We start from the raw sequence: 22,955 nt of genomic DNA, 5'->3' as shown, positions 1-22,955 counted from the left end.
ATACCAGAGCTTGAAAATACCGTTACGGTTGTAAAGTTCTTTTATTTAGGACACGACCAGTTTTGGGCTCCTATCCGGCCATCTTCAAATGTCGTACTGAAAATAGCAAGAGATAGGAGATAATTTTTCCATTCAGTAATACACAAACAAAAAATTTCTTAAAATTTAAAAACCACTAGTTGGGCTAGGTCCTCTAAAATGTAAGTCAATGCCAAAGTAACACCAGACAGTACTGCAGAAGATTGCCTGAGTAAAGAAATATGCCAAGAATACCAGGACACCTACACTTGGTGCTGTGACTCCGAGTGCGGCGGTGGATGAGTGCAAGATGCGGTGTGCTACCAGCGAGTCCAGAGCGCAGACTAGCATTCATGAAGGAGGGAGCCAACTGGTAAACCAGAATGGCAAAAGTACTGTCATCTGTTGACAGGAATAAGAATGCTGTGTCACTAGCCCAGATGTTCAGTTGAATTACTGATTTACATTTAAAATGAAAAAAGGAAACATTATACAGAAAGTTCATTATATGTCGTAAAGGAGTGGTACAGAACTGCAGTAAAACTGAGTGGAAGCTGGCGACATAAAATTCATGTACAAACCATAAAATGCAGTGAAATTTTTTCCTTTACCCAAGTGGTATTCAAGTTCTTAATTTAGTGGGGATGTATATGTGGCTAGACGTAAAAACACACCACAGTCATCAGTTAAAAGAACATACACATGTGCCACTCCTATTTACAAGCATCCATCCAGTTCATTTTACATAGATGGAAAATGTCCTCTTTTAATAGAAGTTTGCATGTTATTTATTTTTTGTCCTATGACTATGTGCATTATTGTTCTGCATCATTGTGTGTCCTCACTAATTTAAAATTTACCTGTCCTTTTTCATGATGTAAAATTCGTCTCAGTTTGGATCTTATGTAAGCCTCTATTAGTTATCGACTTTTAGTTAGCAGGTTTGAAATTGACCCAACTTTTAATGTGTCCTTTTATTACTATTTCAGCTAGCTATTAATTGGCATAATAGTTTCTGACAGTGTGGACTTAAGGTTTCACTACTTTCCCGTTTGGTCAGTAATGAGATGTTTGTAAATAGGACTAGACAAACTCACCCTCTTGTTGCAAGGTAGTGGGTCTGTGCCTTGACCTATCAAAGGCCTTTGACTGGATCAGTCATAAAATTCTTTACTAACAACTTAAATTGAAAAGAACATACAGAAAATGTTGTGGGGAAGGCAAAACAAAGACTGCGTTTTATTGGCAGAGCATTCAGAAAATGTAACAGATCTACTAAAGAGAGTGCATACACTATGCTTGTCTATCCTTTTTTGGAGTACTGCTGCAGGGTCTGTGATCCTTACTACATAGGATTAACAGAGTACTTCATGAAAGTTCAGAAAAGAACAACACATTCGGTATTATCGCAAAATAGGGGAGAGGGTGTGACTGATATGATACGGGATTTGGGTGGACATCATTAAAACAAAGGCATGTTTTGTTGTGGTGGAATCTTCTTATGAGATTTCAATTGCAAACTTTCTCCTTCAAATGCAAAAATATTTCATTGACGTTGACCTGCATAGGGAGAAACGATCATCATAATAAAACAAGGGAAATCAGAGCTCACATGGAAAGATATAGGTGTTTTTTCCACACTCTGTTAAAAGTTGGAATAATAGTTAGTTATTGTGAAAGTGGTTCGATAAACCCTCTGCCAGGCACTTAAGTGTGATTTGCAGAGTATCGATGTAGATGTAGGGAGTTTCTGCAGCTATAAGCAACTGTAAGCTGCCTTTTTCTTTTGTTGCAAATGAAATTATATTGACGAGCAGTCTGGATGTTAGCTTTTGTTCTGTTTGCATTTAGTTTAAATTGTACAATAAGCATTTAATACTTTGGTGATGCCTTGCTCTGTTTATTACTAACACCCCCCCCCCCCCCCCCCCCCCAAGAAAATAAAAAAAGCACACCACACAGTGCAGCATAATCATTTTGATCACTTCGATCTGTTACTTCCAGTGCTGCCCAGTTTTTGCTACTTGTCTTTGAACTAATTAGGTAAAGAAGTAAATAAAATGTCAGTTTTGTTTTTAGCAGTGAATAGCTTTCAGAAGTAAATTACTGTTCATTTCCAGAAATTAAGCAATAACTGTGACTGGTATATCTGAAATGAAAATACTACCTCTTAACATTATGACAGTCTTAAAAGACAGATCTGTATTGAGCTGATAGGAAAAAAAAATAGATAAGTAAAACATACTAGTAAGAGAAGCAAGTTTCAGTTTCAGATTTTTAATTCCAAAATAGAAAAGGTGGTTTGTGCATGTCCATGTTATTAAAACAACCTGCAACAATCTTTCTTAGGTAAGCAGTGACATAATTTCCTAATTTTTTAAAACTAATTTATTTATGTTTTTGCTACATTTTTCCCACTGGTTCTGCCTGACTATAATATGTACTATGTCAACTCGCAGCTAGGAGATTATTTTAAACTGTATCTGTAATTTAGTTGTTCCCTCTGGAAGATATACATAAAAATTGAGGACACAATAACTGTTGGTGCATATTTTCTCCAGAAAGACAGATCATTTGGTTTGTGGGAACTAGTATTAGCAACAGAGGCAGCTGAGTTACAAATAAAACTTTTCCCATTTTATATCCCCCTCCCTCACCCCGTGGCTCACAATGCTTGGCTACGACTGGCACTCAGTCTTTGCAACATTACTAACATTACTTCCTTTTTGTGCTACAAGCTTGTGCATCCAAAATTCCTTTCCCCCTCTGCATATCCATCGGATGGTTTCCTTGGTGCAGACCCTGCATGGACCTGGTTTATGATACGGAACTCAAGTTTCCACTTGCAGCGATTTCTTCAACTTTCTTTAAATAAACACATGGTCCCCGTTGTTGAATTTCACCTGCTACCAATTTTCAAAATTCACCAGAAGTGCGTTTCGTGCAGGGAAGGTTGCCTATGTGGTGTGTGCTCCACCTTTGTGCCTTTCATCTTTGCATTCATCCCTCCCCATGTATGCCAAGGAGTATGCGCCCATCGTGACTGAGGCACGGGGACACTGAGCAACAGATTAGTGGCCAGGTAGCTATTGCTGAGGCTGAGTGGCACCCACGGGGAGACACCCCATTCAGAGTGGGTGGCAACATGGCATGTGAGCAGCAAATGAAGAAGATGAAGTTATCTCCTGCTGGTGGTGATACAGCCCCAGCAGTCTCTGTGGAAGGAAAGTCCTAGTTTAATGCAGAGAGATAAAACCCTAAAATGTTCCCTTCCCTGGCTAGGCTGTGGGAGGAACATAAGGCTAAGTGGCAAGCAGAGAAATAATCCACCCCCCCCCTCACCCCAAATACTTATTTTGCGTGGTGACTGAGGGGGATTTCTTCTCAATCACAAAACCGTTATTCTTTATGGAGAACATAGAAGAGAAGTTCTGGGAATTGACAGCCATCTCTAAAATGAAAAGTTGGTGGTCAATTTTGATCAAAACAGCATTCCCTGCCCAGTCATGGGCATTACTCGCTTTTAACAACCTGAGAGACATACCAGTAACTGCCACTCCCCATAGTTGTGTAAATACACTACTGGCCATTAAAATTGCTACACCACTAAGATGATGTGCTACAGATGCAAAATTTAACTGACAGGAAGAAGATGCTGTGATATGCAAATGATTAGCTTTTCAGAGCATTCACACAAGGTTGGCGCCAGTGGCGACACCTACAACGTGCTGACATGAGGAAAGTTTCCAACCGATTTCTCATACACAAACAGCAGTTGACCGGCGTTGCCTGGTGAAACTATGTTGTGATGCCTCGTGTAAGGAGGAGAAAGCGTACCATCACGTTTCCGACTTTGATAAAGGTCGGATTGTAGCCTATTGTGATTGCGGTTTTTCGTATCACGACATTGCTGTTCACGTTGGTCGAGATCCAGTGACTGTTAGCAGAATGTGGAATCGGTGGGTTCAGGAGGGTAATACGGAACGCCATGCTGGATCCCAACGGCCTCGTATCACTAGCAGTAGAGATGACAGGCATCTTTTCTGCATGGCTGTAACGGATTGTGCAGCCAAGTCTCGATCCACGAGTCTACGGATGGGAACGTTTGCAAGACAACAACCATCTGCACGAATAGTTCGACGACATTTGCAACAGCATGGACTATCAGCTCGGAGACCGTGGCTGCGGTTACACTTGACGCTGCATCACAGACAGGAGCGCCTGCGATGGTGTACTCAATGACGAACCAGATGAATCCAGGTTCTGTTTACAGCATCATGATGGTCGCATCCGTGTTAGGCGACATCGCGGTGAACGCACATTGGAAGCGTGTATTCGTCATCGCCGTACTGGCGTATCACCCGGTGTGATGGCATGGGGTGCCATTGGTTATACGTCTCGGTCACCTCTTGTTCGCATTGACGGCACTTTGAACAGTGGACGTTACATTTCAAATGTGTTACGACCCATGGCTCTACCCTTCAATCTATCCCTGCGAAACCCTACATTTCAGCAGGATAATGCACGACCACATGTTGCAGGTCCTGTATGGGGCTTTCTCGATACAGAAAATGTTCGACTGCTGCCCTGGTCAGCACATTCTCCAGATCTCTCACCAATTGAAAACGTCTGGTCAATGGTGGCCAAGAAACTGGCTCGCCACAATACGCCAGTCACTACTCTAGATGAACTGTGGTATCGTGTTGAAGCTGTATGGGCAGCTGTACTGTACATGCCATCCAAGCTCTGTTCGATTCAATGCCCAGGTGTATCAAGGCCGTTACTACGGCCAGAGGCGGTTGTTCTGGGTACTGATTTCTCAGGATCTATGCACCCAAATTGCGTGAAAATGTAATCACATGTCAGATCTAGTATAATATATTTGTCTAATGAATACCCGTTTATCATCTGCATTTCTTCTTGGTGTAGCAATTTTAATAGCCAGTAGCGTATGATTCAGGGCATAATTTTCTTGCAGTCTGATGATGAGCTGCAAGTCAACTTGGAGCGAAGGGGGGTCTACACTATGTCCATTGCATACCCAGGGGCCAAAGAACAATTGGGTTGCTACTGGAACCTTCATCTTGACCTTTGAGGGCAGTTCATTGCCTGAGATTCCGGCGATCCCAGTTTGTACCGCTCAACGCAACCCAGAACCTGTATGTATTGATACCATAAGCCCTCAGCCAGTTGCAGCAGGTAACCCTAGGGCATAACCTGCCTCCTTGGTCCCTTTGCACCATCATAGTACATCTACAATATTATCCTCCAGTGGAATTTTAGTGGTTTTTTCCATAACTTGGCCAAACTACAGCATCTTTCTAGCACTTCCCCTGTCTTCTGTGTTGCCCTTCAGGAGGCTTGGTTTCAAGCAGTGAAGACCATACCCCTTTGTGGATACCGAGAATATTATAAGAATCGTGCTACGTATGACAGGGTGTTGGCCAGAATTTGTACATATGGTCTGGACACACTATATTGCGAATTTTGTGCCTCTTAATATGTCTTTTGAGGCCATGGCTGTTTGAGTACGGGCATTTCAGGATATTACCATTGCAATGTTTATCTCCCTCCCAATGGCTAAGTGTCTCAGTACATATTGTTTGCATTGGTTCCTCAGCTTCCTCCCACCTTTTTTGATCTTGGATGATTTCAAAGCCCATAACCCTTTGTTGGGTGGAACCACAGTCACTGGCTGCTGTAAAAACCTCGAAAACTTAGTGGCTCAACTTGACCTTTGCATCTTGAATACTGGCGTCCCCACACACTTCAGTGTGGCCCACGGAATTGTCTTGGCCATTGACTTTTCAATTTTCAGCTTTTGTCTCCTCCTATCCACCCACTGGAGAGTCTGCGATGACCTGTGTGGTAGTGACAACTTCCCAATTTTTGTGTCCCTCCCCCAACGCCACTCCTGTGGATGGCGGGCTGTCAACAGTGTTGACGGGGGCAATTTTGCCTCTGCTGTTGCTCTTGGGTCTCCGCTGCATGGAGATATTGGTGAGGCAGTCCAGAGTACAACTGCAGCCATTCTTTTGGCAGCTGATTTAACGACTCCTATTCCTCAGGCTTGCCCCTATTGAAGACAGTACCTTGGTGGTCATCAAAAATCACAAAAACCTTTAGAGATCATAGGCAAGCTCTCCAATACCATGAGCGCCATCCATCAATGGAGCACCTCATTGCCTTTAAGCGGCTTCATGCTGGAGTCTGCCAACTAATACAGGTGAATAACATGGGAATTTTTTTATAATTCTTGGCATTTTTCATTGTTGTAGTCTTCATTTAAATTTTTGTAATTTTTACTGGTAAGAACGGGTAAACAGCAACATGTGTCAAAAGCTTTAGGACAAAGACTGTAGAATACTTCATAACAGCAGACTGCTTCTGATGTTCGTGACATCACAACTGTTAACTTTAAGTTTGTTTTGAGCTGTTGCCAGTGGGCTGATGCACATGTCCAGTTGAGTTGCATATGAGTTGTGCTTTCTCCTGCTTCTGGCTACTTCAAGTGTGGCTGCAGCAGTAGCAAGAAGCAGTTATGTTACACAGAAAAATTTTTCTGGCATGCCCAAGCTGTCAGATTCGCACATGCGCAGAGCAGTCCAGGTTTTAGTGGGGAGGGGGATAGTGACCCGTTTTACATTTAGTGATTTTGCTGTTTCGTGATGTCCTATCTCCTCTTCGTTTACAGTTTGCATGTCAAATGAAAACAAAATGGATTTCTGTGGCTGGAAGCTGTCAAGTGAATTAAAATACATTCACATAATTACGGAAGGCTGTTATTAGTTTTGGTAATTTTATTTTATTGCTACATTTTTGGCAGTCAAGCATTAATCATCCTGCACAACAATGAAGTTATTTTTGTCGGTTTGCTAAATAAATGTGGCTTTTATTAATCTTTTTTACAGATGCAGTCAATTTATAAGAAACAAAGTGTTTCATTCCAAACTACTGGCTAGTTTCAACTGTTCACTGAATTTCAGGTGCACATTTTCATCGTATGGCACCTATAGCATTATGCCATAATAAAGACTCAAACATGAGGCAATATAGTACTGGTATTCCAAGAAAATTTGCATCCCAAAAAGTGCTTTCTAAAGCTCAATATCAGGTTGGGGCCTACTTCATTGTGATCTGGACATATGAATGTGTCCTATAAGCCAAATTAGGCATTTTAGAATGGTTTAAAAAAATTCCTACGGTCTCCTCTGATGTCCTATTTCTTTTATGACGTTATGTAAGATCTCTTACTGCTATATGCGTATGAACATATGGGCTTCCTAAGTCGTCACATCTGCCCATGCGCAGTAACGCCTATTTTCTGACGCTCTCTGGCAGTTGCTGAAACGAACCCATGTGTCAGAGATCGCGGAAAAATATTGTGAATGGTTCTTCGATAAGCATTCTTTTCATAGGAAATTTTCTTTTACGCAAGATGGACTACGGTACATGTGAGAAAGTGCAATGAATTTCTTAAATCACAAGAGCATTTGGTTCTCATTTTAAACTTAACACTTTCAGAACCAGCAACTTAGAATAATTTGGAGCCTAGAAGACGAGACATTGTCATTATTTAAAATTTACGAGCACATTTGTGTGATGTATCTCAAAGTGTAACACTCACTAAAAAGGCCAATGTTATATGTGAAAGCTTAACTTTTCTTGTAGCTTATTAGTCTTCAAGACCAGAATGTACATTAAAGCTTAGCTTTTCTTTTAGCTACACTACGTATATTAATTTAAACCATTAACTTTTCATATTTGTGTGTTCACACTACTTACAGTGCCACTCTGAATATCTCTTGTCATTGGCTGGCGAGATCACGTGACATGAGCTAGCTATGATTGGCTTACAAATGTGCATTCCGATCTCTATCACAGTGCTTCGGAAAGTAATGTGCTGTGTTTGGTGGAATTCGAATTTATATATTCGTAATATGAAAATATGCAGCGTACATGTTACTGCATGTCAATGGCCTTTCTGAAAGGCATTTCTCTTCCTCCCACCCCTCATGCTGAGTTTCATTTTCTAAAGTGCTGGGAAGACCTTTACCAGTCAAAGGATTGGTATTTTTACACAGGGTGTATAGATGGACAAGGAAAAAAAAATTCCCGGTTAAAAATTCACTTTCTCCCAAGTGAAAGTACACTATACTTTTCCTCGACACTGTAAAACTTATCAATCCTTAGAATGTTTATGGTTTTCTACACAGATGGAGAATTTGTCGTCACTTTAGGAAACGAACCCAAGCAGGGGGGGATGTTTTCGAAAGCTCTTTGACGTGGAGCAACATGTATGCTGCATTTTTAGTGTTATGGAGGTATAAATTCGAATTCCACCAAACACTGCATGTTACTTTCCGATGCAATGAAATCGAGATTGCGACGCGCTTTTGTAAGCCAGTGTCACGTGATCCCGCCAGCTGATGACAGCACAGGACACGTGATGTAATCAGCCAATAGCAAAATCACTCTTAAGTAGCGTGAACACACAAAAAAGAAAAGATAATGCTTTAAATTAATATACATAGTGTTGCCCTCAGAGAGTTGGTTTTTAAATGAGAGTCAAACGCTCTGTGATTTAAGAAATTCATCGTACATTCTCGCACATAGTTAAGGAAATTTTCTTTGAAAGTAACACTTTCAAACCACCATTCGCAATATTTTCCTATGACCTGTTAGAAATTGGTTCATTTCAGCAGTTGCCAGAGAACACCAGATAACAGGCGTGCACAATGATGCTGGAAGCCCGCATGCTTGTACGTGTAAAACATAAAAGATCTTGCACTATGTCATAAAAGAAACACAACATCAAAGGATACTTCAGGAGCATCGGAATTTCGTGAACCATACTAAAATGCATAATTCGGCTTAAAGTGCACATTCGTATGTCCAGATTCAGATGTAAATTTTCTTGAGTACCATTACTGTATTATCTCATGTTTGGTTCTTTATTATAGCATAATGCCATATGAGCTAGAAGATGGAAAACTTACTCTTGAAGTGCAGCGAACAGTTGAAACTAGCCAACAGTGTGAAATTAAACACTTCGTTTCAAATAAATTGACTGCCTCATTGCAAAAGATTAATAAAAGCCAAATCTCTTTAGCAAACGGACAAAAATAACTTCATTGTTCTGCAAGGCAATTAATGCTTGACTGTCAGAAAGGTGGATATAAAACCTGAAACTTACAACATATTTTAGCCCTCCGTAATTATGTGAACGAATTTTAATTCATTTGGTAGCTCCCGGCCACAGAAATCCGTTTTGTTTTCATTTAATGTGAGAGCAATAAATGAAGAAGAAACAGCAAAATCACTAAATGTAAACACAGGTCACGTGGAGACTACCCACTACAACTCAGACTGCTCTGTCAGGGTGTATATGACCCGGGAGATCCGGGAAAAACCGGGGAATTTTTTCATCCGGGAGAAAACTGGGAAAAACCCGGGAATTTTTTAGAATTCTGGGAATTTTTCGCTGTTTTAGTTTTCAGTTAAATTTTTGTAATTTTGACTGGTAAGAACTGATACTCTAACAAAGTGTATTATTGTATCCCGCTACTGCAGAATAATACTACAGCATTAAAACATGAACGAGAGAAAAAAATGAAAATAAAACTTAAATTGCAAAGGAAATGCGCCATATAAAAAAACACTGTGCACGTACAAGCGTTTGCCAACAGCAAAATGTGTCAAAGGCTTTAGGAGGACTAAGCAATGCTTCGTAACAACAAATTGCCTCCGATGAGCGTGAAGTCACAACTGTTTACATTAGATTCATTTAAGCAGTTACGAGCGCGCTCATGCACACGCGCAGTTGAGTCGTGTATGAGTAATACCTTCTCCCGCTGCTGGCTACAGAAATGTGGCTGTTGGCTGTGTAAGCAGCAGTAGCAACAACCAGCAACATGGGAACCAGGAAAAATTTTACTGGCGCGCCCACGCTGCTAGATTCACGCGTGTGCTGCAGGCCCGGATCTGGGAGGGGCAAACAGGGGTAACTGAACTGGGCGGAAATTTCGGTGGGAGGTGGCAAAGTCATATTGTTGAGGGAAAAAACCTTGTTTCGCAAAGCACCTAGCATCCAGTGCACATCAGTCTATCGATTATTCATCTAATTTTGAAACGCACCCCCGCTGGTAATTGGACATTTTTGAACACTTTCTAAGTTGATTTGTGAATGAATTACAAGTTGATTTTTGAATGCGTGCATAGTGTACGTGATGTCTCTGCCAGGGGAATGCTTGTCGCATCTAGAGATTAACTTCCCTGCAGACAAAACGGGACGGGGCTATACGAGCTGAGTGGAATAAAGCCGAACCGGTGAATGCCAACTGCTGCTTGTTGATGTGTTTGATTCGGTTTGCAAATGTTTAGCGTTGTTATAATTACTAGCGAAATCCATACATTCAGACTATCAGAGTGGAAATAAACAACTAACAGGAATAACAGGCAAGGATGATTATGTATTATCTTCTTGGTGTATCAAAGAAAGTGAAATTCTGACAGAAAATTTTTGTCCTGATCGCTACATTAGACAGGACCAGTTGTAGTCTCCAGCTAGCAGCTGCTTAAGTTCCATTCTGGGAGTTTCACGGAAAATGCATTGTACGACCACGCCTAACCGGAGAATAATTGCTGGATAATTAAAACGGTGATTGTGGCAGGGTTACTAAAGTTAACCGGAGAATGAATTTTGACAGTGGTAGGAATAGTTACAGAATTACTGATAAGATTGTTTATTAGAACGAGGGAGGAGAAGAAAAGGGGACATCACACAAATTATGGAAGAATATGATGATTCCAAATTTATACAAAAATTTCGTTCTACTACTTTTCAGTCTAGTGCATAAGAAACTATTTCCTAACATGAAGCTTTTTGACTGTAGTAGACCAGACAGGTATTTCATATTGGTACTTCATGAATTATATTATCGTACTATAAAAATTATCATTATTGGCGAAACAGTCTAGCTTATTTGGCGTGTGTTACAATTGCTGCAATATTAGAAAGGCTTATTTTGTTTTATCCAGCACACAGTGACAGAATAGACGTAATCATATTGAGAAACCACACCAGTATTGGGTACTATTTGTATTAACAGCTTTTTCACTATTAGACGACGACATTTCGATTTTTCGTGTAGCAAAACGTTTGACGAACTTTGATAAGGTAATAGTTCTTTCACAGAAAGGAAAGCTGTAGCAAGGTTAGAGAGAAAAATCGCTAGGACCTAAAGATTGAATAAATGTGTACTGTCTTGCCTGTCTCTTGTCTTTACTGGTTTTAGGTATCCTATATTTAATTTTATGTCACACAGAAAAGCAAGTCATTAGCTAATAGGCAATAGAGAGTCCAGATTTTCTGAAGCATTCTTGTTCTGCCGGTTGCAAATAATCCCATCCAGTATTAATTCCGATTGCAGCACTGCACTTCGGCACACTTAAGACCAAATAACGTGTCTTACATTTCCTCGATAATGATTGTTTTATGTATCAGACTATTCAGAAAGATGTGCGCTACAAAATGAACTTATTTTTGAAAAGTCTTTTCTTTTTTAATTTTTGACGTTCTGATGCGCAGAGCAGTCTGACTTACAGTGGAGAAGGGGGGGTTAGTCTCCATGTGACCCGTGTTTACATTTAGTGTTTTTCTGTTTCCTCTTCGTTTATTGCTCTCACGTCCAATGAAAACAAGGCGGATTTCTGTGGCTGGGCGCTATCAAGTGAATTAAAATACATTCACATAATTACGAAAGGCTAAAATATTTTACTGGTTTCAGATTTTATTTTATTTCCACCTTTCTGACAGTCAAGCTTTAATCGCCTTGCAGAACAATAAAGTTAATTTTGTCGGTTTGCTAAAGAAATTTTGCTTTTATTAGGGTTTCCTGCTGAGGCAGTAAATTCCACGCTATTGGCTAGTTTCAGCTGTTCGCTGCATTTAAAGTCATCTTCTAGCGCGTATGGCATTATTCCATAATAAAGAACCAAACATGAGAGAATACAGTACTGGCACTTCAAGAAAATTTACGTCCCGAAAACCACACCGATCGAGGCCTACATCATTGGAAATCTGGAGATAAGAATGTGCGCTTTAAGGCGAATTTGCATTTTAGTATGGTTCACGAAATTCCGACGCTCTTGGAGTCTTCTCTGATGTCTTGTTTCTTTTATGACACAATGTAAGAAAGATCTTTTTAATGTTTTACACGCAAACATAGGGCTTCCTACGTCACCGTAGCTGCGCAAGTGCGGTGACGCCTCTTATCTGGCGCTCTCAGGCAACTGCTGAAATGAGTCTATTCCTAACAGGTTACAGGAAATATTGCGAATTGTGGTTCGAAAAGCGTTATTTTCAAAGTAAATTTTCTTTTACGCAAGATCAACTATGTGCGAGAATGTACGTTGAATTTCTTAAATCACAGAGAGTTTGCTCTTTTTTAAAAATCAACTCTTTGATGACGAGCCATTTAGAAGAATTTCAAGCCCAGAAGATAAGAGATTTATGTCGGTATTAAAAATTTTACTGGCGTATTTGTGTGATGTATCTTAAAGTGTAACATGCATTAAACAGATCAACATTATATGTGAAAACTTAGTTTCTCTTGTAGCTTTTAATCTTAGAGGCAAATATTATGTGCAAAAGCTTTTCTTTTCTTGTAGCAACACTACGTATATTAACTTAAACAATTATCTTTTCCTGTTGGTGGAATTCAAATATATACTTTCGTAATACGAAAGTATGCAGCGTACATATTGCTGTGCATCAAAGATCTTTCCACGACCTGTTTTTTCCCCTGAGTTTCTTTTCCTAAAGTGCCGAGAAATTCTACGCTGCTGTATAAAACCATATCCATTCAAAGGGTTGATAAGTATAACAGTTCAGACGGAAAGTATACTGTTACTTAACACGGAGAAAGTGTATTTTCACCTGGGAGAAAATGTATTTTTAACTGGGAGATCTGGGAAAAATCTGGGAATTTTTTTCCTTGTCCACGTATACACCCTGTCTGTGCATCAGCCCCGGATGTACGATATTTCCGAACCATAGCAATTTAGATAGTGTTGCCCAGCCACACATCTGTAGCCAGAAGTGGGAGAAGGTACTACTCATATGCGACTCAACTGCGCATGCGCAAGAGTCCGCCCGCAACTGCTCAAATGAATCTAATGTAAACAGCTGTCACGTCACACTCATTGGAGGCAATTTGTTGCTAGGAAGCACTGCATATTCTTCCTGAAGCCTTTGGTTGGCAGACGCTTGTATTGACACTGTGTTTTGTGGTTGTATATGGCACATTTCCTTTGCGACTCAAGTCCCCCCCCCCCCCCCCCCCCCCCCCCCCCCCCCCCTCTCGTTCATGTTTTGTTGCTGCAGTATTATTCTGTAGAAGCGGGATACAGTAATATCCTTCGTTAGAGTATTTGTTCTTACGAGTCAAAATCACAAAAAATTAACTGGTATCTAAAATAATGAAAAGTTCCCGGAATTCTAATAAATTGCTGGGTTTTTCCCAATTTTCTCCTGGATGAAAAAATTCCCAGGTTTTTCCCAGATGTCGCGGACCGTATACACCCTGTTACAGCTCCAAAGGAAAGCAAGTGGTTGCTTATCATGGAAAAAGTGTATTTTCATGTGGGGGGAAACATGCGTTTTTAACTAGGAGATCGGGGAATTTCGTCTTTCTTCTTGCCTGCTTATACACCTTGTCATTGCTATCCAGGATTTACTATATGCCGTTGAACAATGTGGATCCTCGATTGACCTTCATCTGGACTCCGGGCCACATAAAGATCCTGGAAAATGAACTCCCTGATAGCCAGGCCGAACTGGCTACCAGTAAGCTGACCCTTGAGATTGTTATTCTGGAAACAGACATCTGGTCGGTATTATGCCATCAAGTTCTAGGAATCTGGAATACAGAATGGCTCACTATGACTCCACCAAACTAATGACAGGTGATTAAGGAGAATTTGAATCTGTGGAGGCCCTGACTGCAGATCTCTTGCAAAGACTACGGTCCTTTGCTGGCTCCGCATCGGCCATACTTGGCTATCTCATGGTCATCTCCTCTGTCGCAAGGACCCGCCTCACTATTGTTGTAGCTCCCATTTGAAGGTGCTCCACATTTTGCAGGACTGTCCCAAACCAGCTGCCCTGCAGCGGACTCCTCCCTGACTTGCTGCCCCCGGTGTTACGAGACGATGCCTCAGTGGCTGAATATGTTTTAAGTTTTACGCTCGAAGGGGGCTTTTACCACTCATGCTAAGGGAGGCCCACTTATGTTATCAGCCCATTAAGGGGTTGGCAGAAGACTCTATTGCCTTCTCTGCCCGGACTGGGTTGCAGCTGTCTGGGCTTGGTGATCCAGTTACCTGCTCTTTTACTCTTCTTCTCCCCTCTCGCAAGGTCTGTTCGACTAGTTCGTCTTTTTCTCTTGCCCTGTCAGTGTTGCTAGTCTTTCCTAGGCAGTTTCTGAGCAAGGTACCTCTGGCAAGTGGCAGTAATTGGGGGATGTGTGTTCTCTCATTGCACTTTGCTTTTGGGGACTTCCATCTGCTCCCGAGATGGGGCACCTTTCCTGCCTTTTTTCCTATGTCTCACTTTCTTCTTTTTTGCCCCTTATCTTACCTTTGTTGATCTTTGGTAGATCTTGGGGTTTTCTTCCTCTGGATCTTGGCACAGTAGACCATCTCTGATGTACAGTCATGTAGATCTGTCTGTTCAAGGGAAAAGGGACTGATGACCTAGTAGTTTGGTCCTTTTAATCATCCATCCAACCAACCAACATTTTATAGCAATTTAAAACAGCAAAGGACTCATTTTTATGTAATTAAATGTTAAGACTTACAGTTCCATTGAATTTATCAATGAAAATAATCAAGGTTTGAAAATATAATGTAATTGGATAGGTAAAGGGTCTACTTACCAAGAGCCAGTAGGAGAACACACATATAAAACATATTACAGTTCGTGTAATACCTTTTATATGTGTGTTCTCCTGCCTTCTCATGGTGAGTATATTTAATATCAGTTCCATTGATTTGTTTGTTACTGCTCTTAAACATAGCAAAATGTTTCAGGCGAAGAAAAGAAAGTGTGAAGAAAATCGCTTGGAGGTTATCATCGAGTCTCAATGTGTTGTTGGGTGAGTTTATTTTTATTACATGTCTGTTACTGTAAAAAAATAAATAGGACTGATAAAAATCTTTAGAGTGAGTGAGTGAGTGTGTGTGTGTGTGTGTGTGTGTGTGTGTGTGTGTGTGTGTGTGTGTGTGTGAGACAGTAATTTCCTGTAAAGCTGCTGTCACAGCTGCATGAATTGACTCAGTGCTGTCAAAAGCACGTCCTTTGAGAACAGAAAGAAGTTGCTCATAGTGAAATCGGAACTGTAAGTTGGCTGGATTGCAATGTTATGCTTCATCAGGAACTCATGGACACAGAGAGGCATGTGGCCAGGCACATTATTGTGACGCAAGAGCGAGGTAGCGGTGGTGTCTTTTCACTTCCAGAGATCCTTTTCCTCGATCTTTCTGAAATGCCCATGTAGAAGGTCCCATCAACACTCAACAAGCAATAGCCCACACACGTATCACATTTTCATCAGTTTTTCCTTTTGATGGTTTAGGCTTGTTAAGCAGTGCAAGTTTCTGCAGCTTTTTTGTTGTCTTGTGTGCAGAACTTGATCACCCAACATCGTTCGAAAGTATCCGCCATGACATTGAATCAAATAAGGTGTCCTAAATCAGCAATTCTGATGCCAACAATGCATGTTGCAGTGCAAAGGCTGAGGGTGCTTCCCCCTCCTCCCAGTCTATCTTAAATGGCTCAAACATGTTGTGGCTGGTTGGGGTGTGGTAAAAAATTATATTTCACAGCTTTGGGGATAGACCTCATACTTTGTCAGACATCTTTGTATACAGAACATTTAGGCACAAACGAAGAAATTGAAGTTTTCAATTTTAATAAGGCTGTGTAAAGGCGCCATACCATTGGATGCTTTGAATCTAATATAGTATAATTGCTGATGCCAACAGTGCTTAGCAGCAGGCTCGGCAAATGAAAGTGTCTGTCTACGAAGACACATGAGCAGCAATGTAGAAAAATGGTTTTTGCCTTTGATTTGGTGGCTTGCAGTATTGACAGTGGATGTGTGTTTTGAAAAGTTTCACTATGAAAAGTTGATTTATATAAATAAATAATGTTTAAATGACATAATTTCTTAGTGGAACAAACCTTCTTCATTATAGCCAATGTTTAGTAGTTGACAGAGTTCACCAGAGAGGAGGAGGAGGAGGACTATCATTGATATAAACAGCTGTGTTTGCTTAGCCTGCAACTAAGGATTGTTGGTGTCATTGATTGTATGACATTAGATTCAAATCATGAAATCGTACAGTGCCACAGCAAACATCTGACGCTCGCCCTTGTTGTTCCCTGATCAGGCCAGTTTCTATTGGTACTTCAATAGTAGCTTCCTGGGTCTCTATAGTTCAATTATTTTATCTTGGCGGCTCGCGCCATAGTATAGCGTAGTTCGCAAGCTTACGTTTAGGGGGGAGTGCGCAGTTCATGAAGTAAAGCTACCACGGCCACATTAACCCTCTCGCTGCTACAAAGACGTGCTCCCTGCATGCCGCACTGTGCGCGATTTTGTCACTGCACTGCTCGCCTGTGCAGACACATGGTGTTCCGACTGCTTTGACACACTTATCATTTGATTTCACAAAAACTATATGGCCCAAAAATTAGGTTTTTACACATTTTCTTGACTGATACCTTCCCCCCATAAATGACGTAATTTTGTTTCGATGTTCAACACAGTTATTATGCAGCATTAAACATAGTAAACCATTGCACGAAATTTTGAAGAGTTTGCAGAGGTAAAAGTCCATAGAGTATACTTTCCGTGTGGTTGATTTTAGTTGCCACAATGTTGAGAATGAAATGTGGACAAGATACCTAAATTTCATATAAAATTTACTGTATAACAATATCTCATTTAATTTAAGTACCACATAAGTGTCGTATGTAATATTGAGAAATATTCCATCTTTCGCGACTGTAGCAAAAGTTTTATTTACACTGGGCACGTTTGGCTTTATTTTAAAGCACTTCAGTCGATCAAAAGGAAGTAGACAAAATACATTAAACAAAACTGTGGACTTACAAAAACATTAGGACTTGAATATACCATCTATCAGTGAAATGCTCTGAGCTATGTCAAATATAATTTTTGTGTGTGGCACACACAAACAGCATTTATTTGCTAAAATACTGATCAGCCGACACAAACGTTGAATACTGTGTTACCGCAGCACAAAACTACGAAAGGTGACTTGGCAATGGAGGAGACAAAATACTGTCCACTGAAGATGCTTCAAAAGAGAGAAACGCGTCTGGTCTAAATAAGTCGCTTATTACAGTTGCAGAAGAGGAATATATTTCAATACCATTGGTAAAACTGCGACTGTGGAACAAAAACAAGAAAGAGAACTTGATTACCATTGTGTATGTGCCATAGCTTTCATTGATTGAAGTGCTTTAAAATAAAGCCAAACGTGCCCGATGTAAATAAAACTTTTATTACAGTCGCGAAAGACGGAATATTTCTCATTATTACATACGACACCTATGTGGTACTTAAATTAAATGAGATATTGTTATACAATAAATTTTATATGAAATTTAGGTATCTTGTCCACAGTTCATTCTCAACATTGTGGCAACTAAAATCGACCATACGGAAAGTATACGCTATGGACTTTTACCTCTGCAAACTCTTCAAAATTTCGTGCAATGGTTTACTACATTTAATGCTGCACAATAACTGCGTTGAATATCGAAACAAAATTAAGTCATTTACGGGGGGAAGGTATCAGTCAAGAAGATGTGTAAAAATCAAATTTTTGGGCCAAATAGTTTTTGTGAAATCGAATGACAAGTGTGTCAAAGCAGTGGGAACACCATGTGTCTGCACAGGCGAGCAATGCAGTGATGACAAAATCGCGCACAGCGCGGAATGCGGGGAGCACGTGTCTGCAGCAGCGAAAGGGTTAATGAAGAGACAAAGCACTAGAAATTTCAAAAAATTGCATTCAAATGAATAAAATTCGTGAAGTAAGACGCTACGATATTGTTTTTAAATAAAGGAAATATTAAACACTAAGCAAGGTTGGAACTCACAACCTTTCACTTGGTAGCCCAACAGCTTAACCGTTACGCTACCGCAGCTCATCTCAGAAGGTAACTCCATGAGGGTTCTAACACGTCACGCAAAATACTGACAAACACTGTTGGTATTACTATGAATTACTCACGCTTTGTCGAAGTACAATAGGAAATAAACAATTACCGCTGTTCTTCATTGCAAAAAAGCGGTTCGTGAGATTGATACAAACACCTTTCCTTGCTATCGCCTGAATTAGGAGTCTTATTGCTTGTTTGGTATAATTAATTAATAGAATATGAAGCAATTGGTATAAAGAATGCTTTTTCCAAACTTTCTATAAAAGAAAGTCTGCTATCAAGACATTGCTTTTGTTCGATTACGTTATTTATGATTGAACGTTTCTAAAACTGAAGACACTCGTCCGTGCTCTGCACTGCAGTCGAGATCTGGCAACGTTGTTCTCTGTTCATTGGCTGACTGTGTTTTGTGACGTCAGATGCGCAGAACGAACCTAAACTCGGCCGCCAACATAAAAGACGTGCACTTTAGTGATGACAGAGCATGAGTCTTCATTAATGGCACCAAGATGTCCATCATGGGCTGTTTTGACTGTTTTACATACATACTACTACAGGGATGAGTTGTGGCTGCATGTAACAGTGATCCAATGCTCTTCTTCACCACCTACAATGCTTCTGATTGTTACTGGTATGGAGATTTCTTTTGTGAGCCTGAGCAGTTTTTTGCAATCTACAAAAGTTCACCATTTAGCTGTGCATCTAGACAACAAGAACAACGGGATAACAGTGTCTTTAATGGTAAATTCAACTCTCAGATTTTCTGCACTCTTTCAACAGCCAGACTGTAATCATGCACAATCGACTAGCATGAATAGGAATGTTGTAATAGGTGTTGTCTTGCACCATAATAGTCATCGAACACTCTTCTTCTTCTCCTTCTCCTACTGCTCCTCCTCCTCCTCGTCTTCTTCCTCTGCAGTAGCCTACATTGTACTGAGGGTGTCCACAATGGAAACATACTGGCGTGGTGTCCTCTGTATGCCTGATGTCTGCTCTTCTGCTGGGCATTACACGTGGCACCTTATGTCTGCCCTTCTGTGGGGCATTAAGCCTCTATTGCATGATGCACCTAAACCATACACCTATGCACCAGTGCCCCAAGTGTGCCTATCTGTAACTACAGGCTGTTTCACGTAGACCTATTACACCATCCACGCAGGATATAACTGACTCACATGTGCAATAGACAGTAATAACATGCAAAACACAGATAGAACTGTCTAATCTCTTGTAAAGTTGTTAGTTCTGTCGCGCGAAACACAAGGGGGACTGTGGGACATATTGGAACGTCATTCGTTCAAATTATTTATGTAAGCTCAAGGTTCCTATTTAATAAGAAATTGTTTTTATCAGTATTTGTTAAGTAATTGTTATTCTCTTATGCAGGTTGCTACTGTTCTGAATTACAGATTCAACCGTTAGTTTTATATTACGACACTTGGTTACAAGGATATATGTATTTATACAGCATTTTGCACATGGAGAACCCACTTATTTTTGGAGCTATTGCCCTGACAGTGACAGTAAATCTTCAGATTAAGGCAGAAGGGCGATGGAAACGAAAAGCCTGAGTTATTTGAGTTTGACCCTGGCCGGAAAGAAGGGATGAAGGGAGGGGTTTATGTTCACTGCTTATGAAAGAACTGAGGCTCGAAGAGCCACAAGTATTTTGAAACTTCAGGAGGATGGACATGGTCTGTTTCGAGAAGCTGCTGTCTTTGATAGAAGATGGAAGTAACAAGTGTGACACAGTCATGAGGGAGGCTGTCTCACATTCTCAAAAGTAAGAATTAGGTCATATGTTTATACGTTTTGTGATCATACCAGCCCAGATTACGAATAAAATAACCGGTAAAAGCCTTGTTATGTTGCAGACTGGTTGTAACATTAAGTTTCCTGGCAACTTTCTCCCCTATCACTGCATTTCCCTTTGGGGCGTGCTGAAATAAGGCAAGAGATGCAATCAAATCAAACATGAACTTTCATAAGTAAGGCATTATGATACAAATTGAAAATCACCGTATAATGTTATGCATATGACTCAGAAAGAAACGAATGCTGGCATACTTTATTATGATACAACGAGCCATACATACACCTTTCCTCACTATATCCCAAATTAATACACTTAACGCCTCTTTGCATCATTTCATTTCTAGAATATGAAGCAATCAACAGAAAAAATGCTTTCACAAACAACTAATATAGAAGAGTCTACTGGCAAAAAAAAATTTCTTTCTGCATTTATGAAACCTAGTACTGAGAAAAATGCGGGAAAATCCCTAACACGAAAGTCTGAAATTAGCCACTATCCATCTAACAATAAAAAAATAACAAACAGAAAGTACTTGCAGTATCCCCTTTAGTGCATGCGCAAGTTATTGCTGCCTAGTGCGCATGCGCAGATTGGTGGCAGTTTAGAACTGCTCTCTATTCTGGAGCGCGGATAATGTGTCTGGTAATTTTTGTAGCTTAACCCTTTCTGCCACTAGATAGATGTCGCACTAGACCAGTACCTTTCACGATGGATTGTCATGTAATACCCGCTTTACACTTGGCAGTCAATTGGTTTGTACCTTGATTGGTTGGATGCTCAGTTGCTGTTTGATGGCTGTGGCATTGCAGAGTTCGTTCTACATGGTGTGTTCAACTGTTGAGAGAGATTGATGCTAAAGATCAATGCACCTCTTCTTCAACATTCTGTATTACCTCCTAACGTATGGGATTGACATTAATGACTCGTGTGTACTTTGTTCGACACGTCTGTATCATTTGTCTTACAAACTGTTGTATGAGACAGATGAGGTAATGGTGATCTTCCACAACTGCCATAGGGACCACATTTGGGAGTTCATCATACATCTTTCATTCTATTCTTTTCTGTTGTATTTCCTCAGTGTGCTGGCACTCTTTGATAAATCCCTCAGTTGTCATGACACCCTTTACCAGAAGAGTTTGGTACATGCCTTGTGAGAGATTTTATCAGCTTCAGTTATATTTGGATGCACAATGTGGCTTGACGCCAAAACATTCTGTAAGTAAGACTTGCTGCTGATTGTCACCTAATTTATTTTCTCTGCAGAATTCCTTCAGCCATTTCTTCAGTCCTGAACAGCATCTCCGAACAAAAACCTGATGGTTGCCTTATGGGCAGCTGAAGTACTGCTGTTCTGGAATCCATTGATCTCCTGAATATAAAAACCTTGGGACCAATGTCCTGCTTGTTTTCGGAGTCCTATCCCATAGGCAGTGGCTTTTACATCAACCAATTGGAGCCATGATGATACAGGTGTTTTGAATACCTGACATCTCCACTAGGCATCGTAACAACAATCTAGTCCAAATCCGAAAACATCAACAATGAAATACAACACTTAGCACTGAAAGTGTGTTTATTATGGACACCAATGTACAGACAGAACTGAACACACTGCTGGACTGAAAGAGCTGCTATATGAACATAGAATATTGTAGAATAAAGAAACATTATAGATATAAGGAACACCAAGAAACTTCCAGAAATGATAAACTCCAAACAAGTATTTGCTGGTTATCGAATTTGAACTGGTGGACCACAACATGCCCGATGGACGTGTAGAATGTATGGAGGGCAAACAAGTATTTCACTTGCTTCTGTCAATGTGAAAGAGCAACAGTTAGAGGAACCTGTTAGTGTTGAAAATTTTTGCTTGATTTTGTTACTTTTTTTTAAAAGCTATTTTGGTATATTTTTTGCTATTTTTATATCATTTTGTCAATAATTCTGCTAAATTTTGTTTCCTCTTTTCAACAGTAAAGGCTAAAGCAAAAATCATTGGTAGCATATTTGCAGTGGAACAGCTTTTATTTTTACATAAATTCAAAAATCATGAGAATTATAAATCTGATCAAAACACACACATCAAAGCATGAATGTTGGATAAAATTTATCGTGCCATTTTAATAAGTAGATGCTAACCTATGTACATAATCTACAAATCATTATGAGAAAGACAGGGACACCATGACTTCCACATTACAAGGAGACTCGTAATGTTTTCCTGTCAGACATTTTATCACAATCTGTTGAAAATCACCTCTCCTTATCACCATTGCTGACTGAGATCCTCAGAGCCTTCACTGCAGCTTCCATGAAATGCCCATACTCTGGTTTCAGAAAAAGAAGAGTAGCAATCACATCAACATATTTACAGGGTGTATACGACCCGGGACAACTGGGAGATCCGGGAAAAACCCGGGAATTTTTTCATCTGGGAGAAAACTGGGAAAAACCCTGGAATTGTTTACAATTCTGGGAATTTTTCATTGTTTTAGTTTTCAATTAAATTTTTGTGATTTGGAGTGGTAAGAACCAATACTCTTAACAAAGGATATTACTGTACCCCCGCTACTGCAGAATAACACTGCAGCAACGAAACATGAACGGGGGGGGGGGGGGGGGGGGGGGGAGTAAAATAAACTTACGTTGCAAAGGAAATGCGCCGTATACAACAACAAAACACAGTGCTCATACAAGCGTCTGCCAACAGCAAAATGTGTCAAAGACTTTAGGAAGACTACCGTATTTACTCGAATTTAAGCCGCACCTGAAAAATGAGACTCGAAATTCAAGGGGAGAGAGAAGTTTTAGGCCGCGCTTCCAAATTGAAACAAACTTGGTCCATTGTAATATGAG

The 22,955-nt window shown here is 40.3% G+C and overlaps 1 protein-coding gene across 1 annotated transcript in view; it reads left to right on the top strand.

Moving 5' to 3' along the window:
- Positions 1-22,955, top strand: part of LOC126482317 (uncharacterized) — a 429,037-nt gene that overhangs the window by 283,994 nt on the left and 122,088 nt on the right. Inside the window, exon 7 of the mRNA XM_050106359.1 lies at positions 15,112-15,176. Coding sequence (XP_049962316.1) covers positions 15,112-15,176 — 65 coding nt within the window. The remainder of the gene's footprint in view (positions 1-15,111; positions 15,177-22,955) is intronic.

The sequence above is a fragment of the Schistocerca serialis genome, chromosome 5 (genome assembly GCF_023864345.2).
Source record: "Schistocerca serialis cubense isolate TAMUIC-IGC-003099 chromosome 5, iqSchSeri2.2, whole genome shotgun sequence".
In the NCBI taxonomy this organism is placed as follows: Eukaryota; Metazoa; Arthropoda; class Insecta; order Orthoptera; family Acrididae; genus Schistocerca; species Schistocerca serialis.
This window is presented reverse-complemented; position numbering and strand designations above follow the sequence as displayed.